The 19,148-nt window shown below is 42.7% G+C and overlaps 1 protein-coding gene across 1 annotated transcript; it reads left to right on the top strand.

Moving 5' to 3' along the window:
• Positions 1 to 4,495: 4,495 nt before the first annotated feature.
• On the top strand, positions 4,496 to 7,016 carry B3GNT2 (UDP-GlcNAc:betaGal beta-1,3-N-acetylglucosaminyltransferase 2). Its single transcript, XM_019549205.1, has one exon. The coding sequence runs from the start codon at positions 4,533 to 4,535 to the stop codon at positions 5,727 to 5,729; it is 1,197 nt and encodes a 398-aa protein (XP_019404750.1). The 5' UTR covers positions 4,496 to 4,532; the 3' UTR covers positions 5,730 to 7,016.
• Positions 7,017 to 19,148: the final 12,132 nt, after the last annotated feature.

Here is a 19,148-nt window from a genome sequence, read left to right as displayed (position 1 = left end):
TTTATTGGTGAACAAGATATTGAACACATTTGTGCTATTAGATGGAACTTTTTAATGGCTTTTTTGTTTATAACACAGAGAGAAATATTTTTCATTTGTGTCTAAACTGATAGCTGTTTGTACCTGCCTTCTCTACAGCATTCTCTTCAGCAGCAGTAGTAATAGTAGTTTTTAAAGAAGCCGGAAATCCCATCTGATATTTTCAGACCTGGGGCTAGTAGCACCACCCACTACTACTGTTAAGGAATGTGTTGGTTCTGCCAGGTTCACTTTTTTCAGTTGTACCATATAAAAAACCAAACCCTCAGTCTTCTACTAGCTCATATAGTAAAGGAAGCTCTTGTCCATAGGACCCATATGTTGCTTCATTCCCTGACCACTTTATACTTTCTGAAGATATAGGAAGGAGCATAAACTAGAACAAGTGGTTTCTAATTGCATGTTCAACATGGGTGTCTAACTTAAGATATTCCTATCTGACTAGCAAATAGTGCTCCACACATAGTCATCACTGGAGTCAAATTGGGGCTCTGCTCTGCATTTACTCTAAAAATTGGGCCCTGGGTACCTCCCAGTAAAATGGTCATAATAAATAGGCACTTTTAACATTAAGCCTTTCATGTTCCCCATCCATAGAAGGTATGATTCTGTCTCACAGGGCACCATGAAGGTGAATTAATGTTCACTAAGTATTCAATTACTGTAGTGATGAGCACTGTGGAAGATCTCCTGAAGAAATTAAGGACTTCTATCTTCATAGTAGAAGGTGAATAGTGTTTTGTGAAGCAGTGGGCCATGCAGTGAACAACAGGGATAAAATAGAATATCAAGGACTGTTCAACCTGTACTCCAAATAAGGTGGAATTTCTGTGGGGAAAAATAAACTTGTAATTAAATACTGTCATTATAATGTAGTTGCACAAGAGGGCCAGGTTAAGATGGTATGAAGATTCTGTTTGTGTTCCCTTTTCTCAAGAATAATCTGAGACAAGGATTTTTGTGGGTGGGAGGCAAGGATTTTATTGGACCAACTGTGGGGTTGGGATAAAGCTAGACAGGCTTTTGATGCAGGATTGCCTTGCATGAATAATTGATGAATATAAGGAAGCCTTGCATTCAGAAGCTTGTCTAACTTTTATTGGACCAATTGCATGCTTTGGCTAAAGTTCCCACCCTCAAAAATCCTTGCCCCTCATGTAATTCCTGGACCATCACAGCTATAACATCATTCTGGCACTACCAAGAATAATCTAATTTACTTGGTCCATTCTAATACAGTCTTTTGCTTTAGTGTTAAATTCAGCAAGAATTCACTGTTCAAAGGGTAATATATGCTGCTTTTTACATTGTGGTAATTTATGCAGCAATTCCCAGGACATCTGGGTGGGTAAACTTTCTTTTCAGTGATCTCTAGCTGTGATGCAGTTCCTTATACCTCACCTTTTTCTAGATTTATCAGCATAATTATATTAACTGATATCTTGTTAATTTGACCTACTAACAGAGATAGCAAGATGGAAAGGTGGAGTAAACTAAAAAGCTGTCCATCATATTAATCTACTTTGTGATATCCTTGTGGCATCCTTTGTCTGCTCTTGGTGCTTTCTTCTGTCAGGAATAAAGAAAATAAACAATGGGTCTGTTTCCTTTAATATTTTGGCTCCTGTTAGCTGGTGTGCTCATAGTAAATATTCAAAAGAGCTAAAAATATCCTATAAACTTGTATAATTTGATATTATCTTATTTTTCATAGAATCCAAAAAGCAGGGCTGGGAGGGACCTCCCTAGGACATGCAGCCCTGCTCTCTGCCTGTGGCAAGATTATCCCTATCAAAGTCATCCTATTCAAATCCATTGTCTAAACATTTAACAAAACTACAGTCCTGACATAACACCTTAATCTGCCCCAGGTAAAGGCAGGGGGACCATGGTAATGTCATCCTTTGGCTGTTGTAAGGAGTGTTCATATAGGTGTTTATACTCGCAGCTGGTTGTAATTGTTGGTCAATAGTAAATTAACCCAAAATGTGGTTTTGGTCTTCTCAGATCCCCATTTAGAAATTTGATTCAAATTTGAATATATATTTTAGCTGGGGAAAATTTTTATTAGATTCACAAAACGTGGCCTGGGGAATGTCTTACGCAAGAGGTGGGGCACTTTGGTTAAACTTATTTTCCCTGATATGGAAGAACTAAGCAACCCAGTATGGCATATTCTGAGATGGATCTCCAAGAATTCTCCTCTAGCTTTTTGGGTTAGGACTCATCTAGGAGGGGCAGGGGCACCCAATCTAGTGAATGTTTTGATTTAGTGGAAACTCGACAACAGGAGAGATCTAAGAATATCCCATCCTTATAGCCTGATAGCTGGGGTATGTTTTTAGGGATGTGAGATGTTGAGAGATAATTGAAACCAGGTCTTTCCACATCTTGGATGAATGCTCCAAATGCTGAAGTATGTGTAAGCACCATATACCAACACCACCTTCTCTGCATGTTTGTACATAATCTGTCATTTCCTTCTTCCTTCCCCCCCCCCTTTGTTTTAACAGTTGCTCAATATAAAACATTTTACTTTTGGTGAATTGATTTTGCATCAAACTTTATTGTTTTTAAAGCATTTTTCATTTGGTTCATTTATCTGAACCAGTTTATTTTGCAGGGTTTTTTTTGTTTTAGGGGTGTTCAGCTGGTAAAAACAAAAATTAGCTATTCATGGAAGGCCTGTATATACTTTACATGAGGCCTCAATTTACCATGTTTTCTCACATGCTGCATGTCCATGAATAAGACATGCGTCTTATTTTTTGAAAAGCAAAATGAATGTGGGAGAAGAGGAGATGTTTCTTGTAGTAAAAAACTGCGTAGCAGCGGTGGAAATGAACTTGTTCACTGTTCTGCTCCCTGTGGATCCTACAGACATGGTTTTTCTCTTGTTGCTTATATTGCATACCTCAATTTCTAAGACCTGCTTTTTGCAGAAAAAGGTCTATTGGTAATACATTACCAATAGTAAAAGGCTGTTGGTAATAGTCTAGAAGCTCTTATTTGAATTTTTTAAAACGAAGATGCTTAAAAGATGAGTTTTGGTAGCACTACAGGAGGAAGGGAAAATGCATTTTTCTTGGGCTTCATTTATATGTAATCACAGTAAGCTTACAATTTGTCAGAGATCAAATAGTAGAAAGGATTTTTGAGAAAAAGATTTAAAAAGTTCAAGAGCAGCATTTTGTTGAGAAGCTCAGACCCTGCAGCATGAAGTGTAGGTGTACCTACCAAGATGATAGGTACTTCCTGGGGATGTCAACCTGAAACCTTTTAGATCAGGGGTTAGCAACCCCCTGCATGTATGCCAGAGCATGGCATGCGAAGGTATTTTTGTCTGCCCCAAGGTGTGCATGCCAAGTTGCAGGGAAGGGGCTGGGGTTGTGCTGCCACAACAAGGACTGGGCCTCTTGCAGCTGGCCCCCGTCTCCCCCCTCGCCATCCTCCCCAAGGCACATATGCACCCTCCGCTGGCAACAAGCTGGGCTGGGGCTCTGTGGACTGTGGTGCAGCTGCTTGCAGCCTCCCCGCCAGCTGTTGCAAGCAGCCTGGCCTGCATGGCAGGTGGCAGGGACCTTTCCAGAGTGTGGGCTGTCTGGTGGGCAGCTGGAAAGCTGCAGGCAGCTGCACTGGGGTCTGCAGAGCCCAGGCCCAGTTGATTGCTGGTGGCAGGTACATGCACACTTGGGGCAGGTCATGGAAAAGATGTGTGGGGCTGCCTCCTAGTTGTGGCAGCGCAGCCCTGGCCCCTTTCCCACTGTCCTCCCCAAAGCATGCATGTGTGCACCTGCCACTGGCAACAAGTTGGGCCAGAGCTCTGCAGGTGGCACAAGGCTCCACCTGCCATGGAGCCCAGACTGCTTGCAGCAGGTGGGAGGGAGGCTGCAAGCAGCTGCACTGAGGTCTGCAGGGCCTTTGCTCATTGCAGGCGGCAGGCACATATGCGCCATGGGCAGGGTAGGGGCCCCAACTGCACTGCCACAAAAATCAGGTCCCTCAGGGCTCCCCAGCCATCCATTACTAGCACGCCAACATCTTCCAGATAGAGGTTGTGGGTGTTTTTGGTGCTCTGCCCAAAAATGTTGCTGACCCCTGCTCTGGATCTTATGTCTTTGCTTGTACCTGCAGGACATGTAAGAATCTCTCAGAAAGTAGTTAATTGCTAAATTGAATGTTTATGCCAATACATTGTTCTATTGTAGAAGTTTAAGTAAAATTTTAGACTGATAGAGACTTTGTTTTGTAATAGACCCTAAGCCCTTACAACTGTAACAAAGAACTTACATACTAGAGGGTCGTGCATTGTTTGGTGGGGGGAGGGGTTGTTTTGTTTAAGGAAGGAAGACCCCAGATCTTCAGTCATTGACTTGAGCTTGTTTATGGTTTTGAAGTGGTTGGCAATATTCTGTGTTGTTCTGAAATAAGTAACATGATGAAAACAATTGAATAAAATATAACATCACCCCTTTTCTTTGCAGATATGAGAAATGAGTGTTGGACGCAGAAGATTAAAGCTGTTCGGAATTCTAATGATGGTAAACTTTTTTATTTATGTAATTGTGGAAGTTTCAAGAAGTGGTGGCCACGAGAAGAACACAAAAGGACAGGTTGTTATACCTGCCAGCAAATTCTGGAGGAAATTCTGGAGGCCTCACAAGGCCTATTGGAATAAACAGCAACAGAAGCTTGATCTCCTGTACAACCCCATTTTAACCTTGCTTTCCAATATGACTGTAGAAGAAAGTTTAATTTCAAATGCTAGTGTTCTGAATTCCTGTGATCCTGACCCATCAGTGACTTCAGAGGTTAATGACTTCGCAAATTTGCCAGACAGATTTAAAGATTTTCTGTATTATTTGAGATGTAGAAATTACTCATTACTAGTGGATCAGCCAAACAAATGCAAACATAAACCTTTTCTGCTGCTGGCTATCAAGTCACTTATACCACATTTTGATAGAAGGCAAGCAATTCGGGAATCTTGGGGGAAAGAAATTAAATTAAGAGGTATAACAGTAGTGAGGGTCTTCTTACTGGGGCAGACCCCACCAGAAGATAATTTTCCCAACCTGTCAGCCATGTTGAAGTTTGAGAGTCAAACTCATAAAGACATTCTTCTTTGGAACTACAGAGACACTTTCTTCAATTTGACTCTGAAAGAGGTGCTGTTCCTTAAATGGGTCACTAACAGTTGTCCAGATGTCCAGTTTATCTTTAAGGGGGATGATGATGTTTTTGTGAATACTCATCAGATCCTGGATTACTTGAAGAGCTTATCAAAGGACAAAGCCAAAGACTTGTTTATAGGTGATGTGATTAAAGATGCTGGACCTCATCGAGAGAAAAAGTTGAAATACTACATCCCGGAAAGTGTTTATGAAGGTTCTTATCCTCCATATGCCGGAGGTGGTGGGTTTCTGTACTCTGGTGACTTGGCATTGAGACTGAATAATGCATCTGACCAGGTACTTCTCTATCCTATTGATGATGTTTATACTGGAATGTGCCTTCAGAAACTTGGGCTTGCTCCAGAAAAACACAAAGGCTTCAAAACATTTGATATTGAAGAGAAATACAGGAATAACATATGTTCCTATACAAGCTTAATGTTGGTGCATAGCAGAAAACCTCAAGAAATGATTAAGATTTGGACACAGTTACAGAATCCACACTTAAATTGTTAATGCATTAAGTAATGTGTATAAGTGTCTTAAGTCCAAATACTTCTTTTCCAAGTTTGGGTCTGATTTCCTCTCTGAACTATTAAAAGTCCTTTGTCTACATTAGCTAGAAACTTTTTCTGTCCATACTTCAAAAAGTGAGAATAGTAATGTAATAACTTTTGATGGTATTATGTGAAGATGTGGTCCTGATCTTTCCACTGTTGCAGTGGTCATTATGTTTCAAACTTGCCTAAAAATAAATTAAAATAAACTTCAGAAGTTTTAACACCCAAATCATTGATTTGGTTAGCTGTTTGTAACATTGGAAGTATGGAGTTACCCACTTACAGTTGCTGTTGCATCTTTCATTACTGGTGATGGGAGAAGATGTAAACTATTTCCATGAAAGATGCTGCCTGAATGAAATAGCAACATCACTTGGAAATTTAGAAATTGGAGGAAATCAAATTTTATTTAAATGCTTTAATGTTATTCTTATTTACTCTTCCTGTGTCTTATCCTACAGTATTCTCTCATTTAAATGTGATCTGCTGTGCAAAAATGTGTCTATCAAAGTCTGGAGGATTTTCCCTTTTTTTGAGTAGTGCTTTTTCTTCAATTTATTCTATTTATTTTTTTTTAAGCACAATATAACTTCAAAAGGGATAAAACTTAAAAGAGGTTTGAATACCCAAGGGGAAGGAGAGATCATCTTGGCAATAGGCACAGTTTTGTTTCTGATTTTTTTTCAAAGCATAAATGATATTTTAAATGGTTTTGTCACTCCTGTGAAAGGCTACTTGGTCCGTCTTGTTTTCTGTATTGGCTTCAAAACCCTTACCAAGTAGCTTGATTTGATACTGAAATGTGAAATTGCACTCAGCTTATAAAAATTTGGTTTGGATCTCTTCTACAAGCTGGTAGCAAATCTAGAATTGTGCAGATCTTCTTAAATGTTTCAAAATTTGAAACAGAAACTTGCAAGTTGCATGATGGCTCATGTAGGGTTAAATGTTCTCAAAACTCAGAATCTTTTTTTTTCTTGCTCTGTTTCCTCATTTTGCTTATATGAGAATTATTCTAATAGTGACTGCTTCCTTTGTATATGTAGAAGTGCCTGTCTATTTATTGTTCAGATTGAAGACCAAAACATTTTCTTAAATATATTTTGTGTAACATTTTATTTGTATAGTGTTGTCACTCAGATATTTAAATAGAGCATGGTATTTTAAATCTGAGATGTGTAACATATGTTAAATAAAGCTAATTGTTATTTTTGAATTTGAAAAATAAAATGTGATTTAAGTAGTTTTTGTATGTCTCCTTCTCCATTTTAATACAGACCTGTGGAGCTATCAAGCTGTTAAATGAATAAGAAACCATAAAAAGCTATTTTAAAGAACTTCTTAGGAATATCAAGTTGTTTATTCAGTATACTACTGTTTGCAGTCTAGAATGCAGTAGAGATGGCAGAAAGACATGCTGAGTCCTAATTATGTTTCAGCTTTCTAAGTACTTAAACTACAGTTGGGCTAAGTCGACATCAAATAGTAAAGAGCAAGAATAATGAACTCCTTTTTAAACCCCCCTAGGAAAAACTACAGAGTTAGAAATAGGGAATTGTTTGTACCCGTTTCTGTACCGTGCCAGGAGGGTGCAGAGAGTAGTACAAAGAGGCAGAGAAATAGAATTAAGGCTTAGTAGCTAACGCTTATTTTTGTTGTTTAACAAACTGCTTTCCAGCTATAATACTTATTTGAACTCCTGTTCTTTCCCTCCTTGAAAGAACAGATTTTATGTCCTGTTGTCTGTCTTCCCCCCTCCCCCCTGCTTGAGGCTTCCAGAGCAGAGTAGTCAATAATGGACCTCCAAAGCTGTTGCAAGGGTCCCAGAGTACCTGAAATGAAAACGGAAAAGAGAGAAATACGCAGGACTACAGTTGCAACAGGGAACTGGATAACAAGAAAACAAACTGCAACTACTTCTTGAGGGTAAGCAAGAGCTACTCCTTGAGGGTAAGCAACCCCTCCTCACCCCCCTGCTCCCAATTTTGCTAATTATATTGTAGTGTTGGTGTGCTGTATACTATAAAACATACAACTGAACAATTAAATTGGTCATACATTTTGTTACAAGGAGAATGGTTGATTTAACAAGATGCAAGTTTGAAGGATTATGGGGCGAAGATGAGCAGGAGTTAGTAGTTGGCAGAAGACAACCAAAATGCACAGTATTACTGATTTTAAGGTAGTGGAGCAGATCATTTGCTGTAGTGGAGGAAGGAGCAGCATGGGAAGTGCAGAAATGAAAGCTATCTTAAAATAACCAGCTACCTGGTCAAAATAAGTAAATAAACAAGGGTGGAAATGGGTTTGGCTGCAGCTTAATGAATGGAACATGGTAGGAAGAAAGGAGGTGGTATTATTTCCCTGGTGGATATTTTACTCTGCCATATTCTACCATTAGGACCTACTGGTTTCTTGTCTACTGGGCCCTTGTCCTTAAATCCATCCTTGGGGAAAATGGGATGGTGGGGGGAAGATAAATTGTAAAACAGATGCCAAAAAGGAAAAAAAAATATTTTTTTAAATGTTGAAAGTGCCAGATCATTCTCAGAGCTGTTGGTTGTAGCCATGTTGGCCTAACTACATAGGCAGGCAAAGTTCATTTACATGCATTAGTTTTGTGCTGGACAGAAGCCAGGCAATGCCTAATCCAGTTGGATGGATGTCTGCCTTTTTTTATGTCAGATTCTTTTGCCAGTATACTTGCTGGACTAGCTGCTGGCTTTATATCTTGAATTTCCACTAACAAGGGTAAGTTGTTTCCTCGTCAAATCTTGGCACCCCATGCGGTGGATTTTTTCCTCCCTTCCACACACCCCCCTCCCCAAAATAATATTTTCCCTGATTGTGAGAGATTGGGTTATTGCTAGAGACACCTGAAGACCAGAACTAAAGGTTTTAGTGTTCAAAAGTGCAGACAAGTATGTAGCAGAATGAATATGAAGTGCCTAAGTGAGTTGAGAACCTAATTTGTTTCAGTTACTCTTAAAAATCCTGGTAGGCACCTTCCTACTTCTGTAAATCTGGCCTTGAAGGATCATGCATTTGTTCCCTTGGACTCTGCTGTATTTCTTCTTTGTTGGGCAGCTGATTAGGCTTTTGGCATGATACCTGAACTTTAGCCTGCCTGCCCTCCAGAACTACCATGCCTCCAACCTTAGCAAGATTGCCATTACCATGATCCAGCAGGGTGTGACTACATTATAGACCTGTGATAGAACCTCTGCTGCCAGCCTAATCCCCTGTCAGAAAATGGATCATGCTACACCTTATAAACAACTTGAATCAGTTCTTGTACAGAACATCTTTGAGGATGATTAGGGACAGGATTTCTTTTGTCTTAAGATTTCAGGGAAGGTCTTAAAACTTATGCATTGGATCATGACAAAAAAGGGGAAATTTGTAAATGCCCCACAGAACATATGACAGAGGTCTGTCTCCTTGCTTCTTATTAACCTTGGCCCAAGATTTTGTTGCTAAAATCTAATAACACTTTATCATATTTGTCTTGGCCATAACTTGTGCAAAGAAGTCTCAGACCTGGTTAGTAACCAAGTAATTTACTTCAAACTAGAGACTAGCAGAATGGCAGCTAATGTGTTAATTAGACATGTCTGTATATGATGCACCAGGCATTTACATTTGGCTGTATTTAACTCTTTGTAGAGATGCAAGTACTAATCATGTGTTCTTAGCTTTTCTGGGCTGCAGAGTAGGTAAATTGTATGGCATTGATCCACAAGCAGGCATAGCCCCAGACTCGTGCTTGGCTGCATCTTGAGCCATGTGCCAGATTGGGCTTACGGCTGTGACCCAATCCAGTGCACAGAGTATGTCATCTGGCCACAGGGCTTGGAAATTTGGTGGTGGGAAGCAGTGGCACTGTTATTGGCCACTGCTTCCCAGCCACCAAATTTCTAGAGTCACAGGAGCTCCTTGCCTGCATAACCTTTTCTAGACAAAGCAGGAAAAATGAAGATTTCCTGTGCTTTCAAGGGATGTATAATGGGAGAAAACTGTATTACCAGTAACTGCCTGTGATGCAATTCCCATTTGAACCCCTAGCCTTCTCTCTCCAGACTTCTCCTCCTAGTATAATTTGCAACTCTGTGAGATCTTTCATTCACTTCCCACTGCCGATCCTCTTGCTTGAACACTGCCTCTTTCCTCCCCTTGAAGTAGCTCACTTGCCATCCTCTTTCTCCCCTCATCCTCCTCCCCGACTGTCCAGTCTTGTGTGACTTCATCTGTCACATCCAGGACTACTCCTTTGTTCTTGTCCTTTCTTCCCCTGCATTGTTTCAGTTTTTAGCACTCAATGCCCTTGATTCTAAGGAACCTTCTTATCCATTGCAGGGGTCACTTTCCCTGGGTCATTCTGGCTGACAGGCTGAATCAGACCTAGATTCCAAAACAGTCTTCTACCCTAGCACTAGAATACCTTGCCTCCATGTAAAGGCCTGATTCTGCTCCTAAGGAATGGAATTTTGCAGGAATAGCAGGATAGAATTTGACCCTTTTTTAGTTTGTGTTTGGGCAGACTAAACTGTTTGAAGCTCTCTAAAGCCCTGAACTTTATGGGTGTTAATTAATGCCTTCAGATTAAAGTAATGATATAAACAAAGTTGCATTGTTCATATTAGAAATTAAATAACACTATTTTATAGCTCAAAATGGATTGTAACCATTTTACAGTAGTTCAAGGTGACTCCCATTTTTTGCTCATGAAGTTAAAACTGGTACAAAATTGGTGAGAAGCTATCATTGTCACTTATTTCCTACAGACAATATTGCTTTGGAGAAGCTTGGAGGTAGGAGTTATTTTAATGCCTACAGGCTACCTTTCAAAGCTGAAGGTTGCATAGGTAAGTGAAGATAACATTTATTGGAATTACAGGATTATTTTGTGTGTTACTACTGAATTTTGTCTGCTTTCCAGTTTTTAGGTGTTAATACTATGCGGGGGGTTGTGTGCTTCTTGAATTCACTTAAACAGTTCCTCCTGTCTACTCCTCCCCTTTCGAAAAAAAACCATTTTATTTCTTTCAGATGAAAATGTTTTGTCTGCTTTGGGATGCACAGATGATCCTATGAGGCTGAACGAAGAAAGAATAAAAGCAAGTTCTGTCATTAAGGAGACCCCTACAATTTCACTTTATGAAACCAGATTTTCACTTGAAAAGACCATTTGGGTTATAATTTTATTGTATTTGCCCACAATTCAGTTCTCCAAATGTAAAATTTACCTTCACTTTTCTTTTCTGCATTTCCATGAGGTTGTTAGTTTCCTTAACAGTTTTCATTCTGTGCTCTGCTCTTTTTCCAGTACCCATTAACTTGGTCATTTGTTGTTGGGTGACAGCATTTGAGAAGGCATGACATTGTGTGAAATGGCACCCATGTATATCAAAGTGGGCATGGAGGTGAAGACCCACTTGTTTGCTTATTGCAGCCGTGATTATTATCATTTTGTCAGAGAGAAGAATGATGCAACTGCCCTGCTTAGACTGTTTGTATGTGAATTGTGCCTAAGTAGTGTGACAAGTCTCAGATTTCATCATCGTAGCTGTTGGAGAAAATTGAAGCAAAAGTCCTGGGCTGGCAGGAACCTACCCACATGCATTGTGGGGAGGGGTGTCTGTGGCAACCCAGAAATTGTTGCAGATTTCTCCAGGGAACCCAGGCAGTGGGCTGGTCCCTGGTCTGGACCCCTCTGGGCTATGAGTGGAGTCTTGCATAGTAGAGTTGGGGCAGGGAGGTGCGCATGGAAATGTGGGGTCAGGGTTGTGTGTGTGCATGTGCACGCACGCACACATGTGCACCACATTGTCCTACCTGTCCCTGCTCCTAAGAGCCATGGGGTCGGGGGGGGGGTGTACACATGCTAACCCATGCTTTTGGGAGCTGTGGGGTGGGGGAGGTTCTGGGTGTGCTTGCGCATGTCATGCTGTCCTACCTGGCCCCACTTCTGGGTGGTGTGTGGGTGTGCACACATAGCACTGGGACAACCCAGGGACAAGTAATCACAGCACCTCTCCCGGCCCTTGCTTCCTGCCTCCAGCCCTGTCAGCCATGGGCAGGCAGTGGGGGCAGGGAAGCATCTGTGTCCCCTGCACAAGTCTTGGGACCTGGGCAACTGAGTCCCTGGGCTGTGCCCCCACAACGTGTGTGTGTAAGACCCAGACACTGACCCTGGAAGAATGCTTGTGCTTGGGCACAGGCTCACAGCCCTCAACCCTGGCACCTGCATATCCAGCTAGAGATGCCCATGCTTCTATGGCTCGGGCAAAGCTCATCAGACCCTGACCCTGGCACCCTCATACCACACAAAGGACAGAGGTGGTCAGGTACCCTGTGACCCAAACCCCAGCATAGATACATCACTTCCCAAGCAAGAGTCAGTGAGCTTGGCTTGGGTCTCATAGAGGCTATCCTGTACCCCCCATGGCTTGGTCACTGCTGCTAGGTATTTGGGCTACATGTAGCTGGGTGTTACAAGGGCTTTTTGGCCTGCAGCTATCGGGTCCTGGAGTATTAGGGCCAGGAGAGGGGAGAGCACTAAGCATCCAAGCTGAGGCAAGCAGTCAGATGCCCCTAGAAACCTCAGGAGTAGCTGCCTCTGTGTTACAGGTAGAGGACACTAGAACTTTTCAGGCTGGGGCATGGGAAGTTCCCAGCATCATAGGGCATCTACTGGAAGCCCCTGGGAAGTTCAGGGTCATGGAGGTGGCTTGGTCTGTGGAGCTCTTGTCACTCTGGAGCAGAGGCTGCACCCAACTGGAATGACAGGGAGACCCTATCTACACCCACCATTCCATCTGCCTCCTCAACCAGACCCCACCTGCAAGCACTGGGACTCCTTGGAAGACTTCTGTCCCATTTCCTTCTAGTTTTCATTGCCATCTGCGGCAAGAACATCCAGCACCATCTTTGCAAAGAGCACCACAACAGGGACATGTGAAAATACATTGACCAATGGATACAAGCACAGGCTACAAAAGGGACTATGTGCAGTTTGATGCCAAGATGGAATGGATAAAGACATCCAGTACAAGCATGTGCATGATGCCAATAAAAAGTCCAGGGCCGGGAGGCAGAGCATGCCCCTCTACAAGGAGTTTGTCCCAGTGCTTCACCATGAGAGCCTATTGCTACCCTGCACGCATAGGGACCCACACTGTAAGAGGAGGCCCCAGGTTCACAAAGGCCCCTAGCCAATGGGACACTGGGTACCCAGGAGCAGGTCCCCAAGGACCATGCTTAAGCATGTGCGCAGGAGCAGGTGGAACTCTGATGCCACAGACTTGTGACCCAGAATGTGGACCTCAAGGCTATGCCTTCCACTTTACAGCTGAACTTGGCCCCCAGGACACTGCCCCCCTTCCAGCTGTGCAGAGCCATGCAGATCCCTGACTACCAGTGCAGTGGCCACTGCTGCAGCACAACCTACAGCACTCATGACCAGCCTTGTCCCCTAGTTCTGGTGAAGACTGGAACTGATTGAGGATGTTTTTCTGCCTAGGATGGTATGGCTGTCTGCTCCATGCAGCTGTGATGGGGATCCAGGTACCAGGGAAAATGTGAAACCCCTGCAAGGAGGGGAGCAGGCAGGCTGTGTCCACAACCAGTGGGGTTGGGAGATAATGGTAGAATAATGCTCCACCAGTCCAAAGCCTTCTGTGCAAGCTTATCTCCAGAAGGCAGTCACCAGACCCAAACTGTTGGCCTTTTCTGCACCCCACCCCCCCAAGCTTTGGAGGACCAGAGGCTACTAGAAGCTATCCCTGCAATCACAGCCTTCTCTGTCACAACAGCCTGCAAGAAGTCCAGAAGAGGAGGGGGCCCAGTGCATGGATGGAGGGGCATGGCGCCTTGCTTTCACTGCTCAAAGCGCAGGGCTCCAAGCCACTAATTTCTCAAGAGGTTTCTGTCTTTCAGCACTGGGCTGAAAGACAATCACCCCCTCCCCTTTTACCTCTCCCTTCCTAGAGTGCAGCCAAGGTGCAACACACCTCCCCTCCTGCCCCCCCCCCCGCCAGCCTTGGGCAGTTAGCAGCTCATCTCCTATTTCGTGAAAAAATTAAATCTGCCTCATTTGCACCTCTCTGCCTTCTCTTAGGGCTATGCTTGGCTACTGGGAGAAGCTGAGTTTCCTTCCAGCTGCCCACAGCGTTGATACTGAAACAGCCTCACCTCCCTTGTATGCTTAAGAAGGCACAGAAAGATTTTCCACTTTGCCTCCAGCATTGGATGAAAACAGGGCTAAGTGCCAGCGCCCTGCATTCCTCCCCAGTTAGCAATGCTATGGGCCTGATGGCAAAGAGGACAGAGATCAGGGGACAGGAGATAACAAAGCTATCTATGAAAACAACCGGAGTTGCAGAACAGCAGGAATGAGAAACTTCCCCCTTGCTAAATAACTCTATTTCCCTGTGTCCCTCCGAGTCCAAGAAAGATATGAAAGTGATGGCAGGAACCCCACCTGGGAACTGTTAAGAACTGTTGTCTTATATTAGCATCAGGAGCAGATTAGCTGACTCTGGAAAGGCCTGCAAGTAGCAAGCTAGTATTCTTGCCTTCTCCTTCCTCCCCCATCTGATCTGACTCCCTGCCACAGTTGCAGGGCCAGCACCCCCAACTTCAGGGGGGGGCTTTCTCCCCACAACCTCTCCATATCACTGGTCTGCACACCATGCCTTCTCTGCCCAGGCTTCGCAAAAGATCTCCCCCTTGGTCTCGCAGAGGTTGTGGAGGATGCATGCAATGATGATGAGACACAACAGGTTCTTCTCCACTTTGAGGCTTGTGCTGAATGTGGCTAGGGTGTGATGTGGGATAAAGATGATTTAGTCCTCTAAAAAGAGGTACATATGCATAGGTAATCTTGCCTTTGTTATATTTCCCATTCAGTCTTTCCAGTACTGATATGAAGGAGCAGAGTTGAGTTTTACAGAAGTATTTTGGCAGCTGACATCTGACCTGACTTAACACATTTTGATAGTCTTGTAAGTTATTGACAAATTGGCTTAAAAGAGAATATGTCCCTTTGTACGAGAACCAATATTATTTTCCTAATTTTTTTAAATCTGTTGTACCCAAACCCAATCTATGTACTCTGAAAGAAAGTTAACCACTTCTAAATGCATAACAAATATTGTTTTTCAGAATAAGGAAATGCATTAGCAATATTTGGAAAACCAAGATGCATTTCCTAAGCGGCAAGCCAAACATTTGAAACTTTGGGGAAGGGGTATGGCAGTGGTCTTTTTTTTTTTTTTTTAAACTCCTTGTAGTCATCACTGTAGTCCTCTCATATGCAAATAAATGGGAATAACTACATTATTGTAGGTGGAGAATTTCAAAAATCTTGAGTTGGCCCTACCCAAAATCATGAGATTACCCCCTCCTCTGATTTACTTGGTATAGTTTTTAATATTTGCGTTGCAGGCTTTGAGATCTGAGGGCACGTCTGGATGAATGGACATGCAGTATTTGGCACCACAGACCCCGCGCATGCAGAAATTCTCTGTGCTGCTAATTTGCAACATGGGGGATGAGGGGGTTTGTCACCAGGAGATCCTGGTGTCAAAAAATCCATACCTTAAAAAAGCAGGGTAGCATACTCACAGCTGGAAACAGGACCCTGTCCTGCCAGAGCCATGTTCTATCTGCTGGCTGGGCTCCGGGCTGCCGGATTGCCGTGGCTATAGTCCCCAGGGGCCCTCAGAACCCCAGGTAAGTCTGCTGGGGGCATCCTCTTTCCATCCTCTTGCCGGGAGCAATGTACCATGTGCTGGAACACATGTGCACAGGCATTTTCCAGGGACAAGCAGCTGTGGCACATACGCTGCTCCTGTTTGTCCCTGGGGAAATGCACATTCCTGCTTGTGAGGACACGTCCTTAGAGTGTACTTGTGATTGTGGAACAAAGCTGGAAAATTGGAGCAGTCTGCTAAAAACTTCCTTTTTTTTTTCCCAACAAAAAAAAAAAAGCAAAGAAGCTGAGATTCTCTTAGACTCTCAGGAGGCTCCGAGTTGGGTTTGTAAGAATAACAGAAACACAGGGAAGATATTTTACAATGAAATCATCAGAGTTGGCAACAGAGCAGTGCATGCTGAAGCTCCTTTTTGGATCATATACAAAGGGAAACGCTACCCTATGCATATCTTTCATTGGAAAGACCTATTCCAGTTACATCACAGCTACATATGGCACAGAACTACAACAAGGATATGTTTATTTGACGATGGAGTTATGAGTGGGCTGTTCTCTGATGTGCTGCACTGAGGCAAACACCACTGAGTACAGGAGGAGCAAGATCTTATATGAGACGCATACTACACTTGAAAGAAAGTGAATGATTAACTTTTACTAGAAACCTTGTGCCAGTGTGCAGGACAGTTGAATGAGGCTTTTGTCCCTGGAAAAAATGTGGAGATATTCCCATGCAAGCGGTACTTACAAGCAGAGTATCAAGCTGATGATATACGGTAGGAATGAAAGAAAACATCTGCCTACCTGAAGCATGGGGAAAAAAAACAGTTTCAAAGCAATAGCTAGGAAAGTTCTGCAATATGAGCTTTGCAGAGGAAAGATAAGAGTTAGTAAATTTGGGCTGGTCTGGAACTTTAAACATTTTTTCAGCGCTTGACTTAACGCCAGTTTTGAAAGGGATTTCTCATTGCTGTCTATTGCAGAGTGGGTTCCTTGAGCCAGATTCCCAACTATGGTTCTGTCTGTTTTGCATTGCTTGAGCTGTGCAGCAAAAATGTAATCTGTCCACAGCTGGTCAGCTGAGACTTCCCCAAATAAAACGAGGCTAGATGAGGAGTTTGGTGCAAGAAGCAGACTTCTTTGCTTCTGTCAGCAATTCCCAGCTGTGTATGCTTCCTTAACTTACTGTCATAACTTGAGGACAGCAACCACTAAATAATACAGTTCAAGATCTTAAGGAAAGAGACCAGAATAAAGATAATGTACTTGCATTTAAAAAAAAAAAAAAGAGAGAGAATTCAGGGAACCAATGGGCAGGATTTCCTGGGAGGCAAGTCTGAGGAGAAAAGAAGTCCAGGAGAGCTGCCTGTACTTTTTAAAGAGGCTGCAATAAGGGCATGGAAGCAAACTATCTTGGTGTGACGGAAGAGTGGGACACCAGCCATACAACAGGACACCAGCGTGGCAGATGGCCATCTCCTCAATGAGTTTAAGCTCAAAAAGGATTCTACAAGAAGTGGAAACTTGGTCATCACGCCAGGGAAGAGTAAAGAAGTTGCATAGGCATGCAGGGAGAAAATCAGGGAGGTCAAGGCACAATTTGAGAGATGACTGGCAAAAGATATAGCAGGCAATAAAAAAAGAATTCTACATGTAAGTCGGAAGATGGGGAGAAATTGAGGAAAGGTAGGTCCCTTACTAAATTCAGTAGGTGACCTAATTATCAATGATGCAGAGAGGACTAAAGTATTTAATGCCCCTCTTATCTCAGTCTTCACAAATAAGGTCATCTGCCAGATCAAGAATGTAGTTGGTAGCAAAGATAAGGAAGGAGACAAATGGCTTAGAGTAGTGGAGGAACCGGTTTAGGATGACTTAGAGAAGGTAAATGTTTTTAAGTCAGCAGAGCCAGATGGACCGCACCATAGGTTACTGAAGGAATTGGCTGAGGTAATTGCAAAGCCACTGGCTACCCTCCTTGACAATTTGTGGAGGTCAGGTTACGTCTCAGATGATTGTAAAAGGTAAATACATCTGCCATCTTTAAGGGGAAGGCGGAGGATCTGAGGAATTATAGACTAGTCGGTCCGACTCTGTTACCTAGAAAGATCATGGAGCAGCTCCTAAAGCAGAGACGGGTGATCAGGAACAGCATGTCATCCCTGTCTAACTCGGTTTATTTCTATGCCAAGGTGACAGGATCTATGAATGAGGAGAGAGCAGTGACCTTGACTTTAGCAAGGCTTTTGACTTTTATCTGCTTCTATTTAACCTTCTCCTTAACAAACTAAGGAAATACAGACTAGATGGAAGTACTGTAAGGTGGATACAAAATTGATTAGATAGTCATGCTCAGCAGTGTTCAGTGGCTCTGTCTAGTTGAGAAAGGGTGTACTTGGTAGCTGTGTTGGTCTGAGACAAGAAGACATACAAAAAACTAGAACTCTTGGTTCCAAAATGATATCTTTTATTAGATCAACTGGGAAGTCGCAAGAAAAATGCCCTTTTCTGCAAGCTTTCGGGATTCAGTTGAGAAGAGGATTCAAGTGACATTCCCCAGCAGTTGTTCCCAAGTCTAGAATTATTTAACATCATCTTTAATGACTTGGACAATGAGATTGAGTGCACGCTTAGCAAACTTGCAGGTACCACCAAACTGGGTGGAGTTACAGATGCTAGGGCTAGAATTCAGGATGACCTAGATAGACTGGAAAAAATGGTCTGCATCAAGCAGACAGACTTCAACGGAGACAAATACAAAGTCCTACATTTGTGATTAAATGATTTCATGTGCAAATATAGACAGGGGAATAACTGGCTGGGATGCCAATTAGAGAAGGACTTGGGAGTTGCAGTGGACCATAAGATGAATATGAGCCAATGGTGTGCTCTTGTGGCAAAGAAAAGAGACAATCCAGCAGGGTGTTCACTTAACAGAATTGTCTCTTGCAGATCAAGGGAAGTGATTTTCCCGCTTTATTCAGAGGAGTCATCAGGTTTTACAGTGTCCAGTTTTGGGTCCCACACTTTAAGGAGGATGTGGAAATACATTAAACCAACTCAAATAGTTAGAAAAATTCTTCTTAGCAAGCTTTCGGTCATAAATACCTTTTGTCAGGCTGAGGAAGCATCTGCAGTCGGTGTGTGCTCTTCCTGGATGGAAACTTACATCCATCCAGGAAGTGATCTTGTATAACATTTTTGGATAACTTTGCCACTATGGGTTAGCTTGCTAAGACTGTAGTTATATTCTGCACAAATGCAAGGAGCAGAGAGGTTGAGGAAACAGCACTGGCTGGGAATGCTCATAAGACTTGCATCCTACTCCTGGTTCTACCACCGATATGCTATGGAACAAGCCCCCTCATCTCTCTGCTTCCATTTATTCAAAACACATTCTGCCTCGTGTATTTTGTATGATAAATTGCCTTCCTGGATGGTTATGGTGCTGTATCTAATGCAAGTAAGTCGACTCTCAGTTGTAGCCTTTGGGTGCTCCCTTCAGGTAAGTAGCCATGGAGCTTGCTGGATATTCTACTGCATACGTGGGGAATATGAATATTCTATTACTGCAGAGAACAAATGATTTTTAGCAAATGTTTTCTAAGCAATCAAGTTCTTCTTTTGCTAAAATTATTGCTTAACAGTATGAATGCTCAG

Source organism: Crocodylus porosus, unplaced genomic scaffold, assembly GCF_001723895.1.
Source record: "Crocodylus porosus isolate Cpor-Errol unplaced genomic scaffold, CroPor_comp1, whole genome shotgun sequence".
NCBI lineage: Eukaryota > Metazoa > Chordata > Crocodylia > Crocodylidae > Crocodylus > Crocodylus porosus.
The sequence above is the reverse complement of the archived record's forward strand: the minus strand, read 5'-3'. Positions and strand labels throughout refer to the sequence as shown.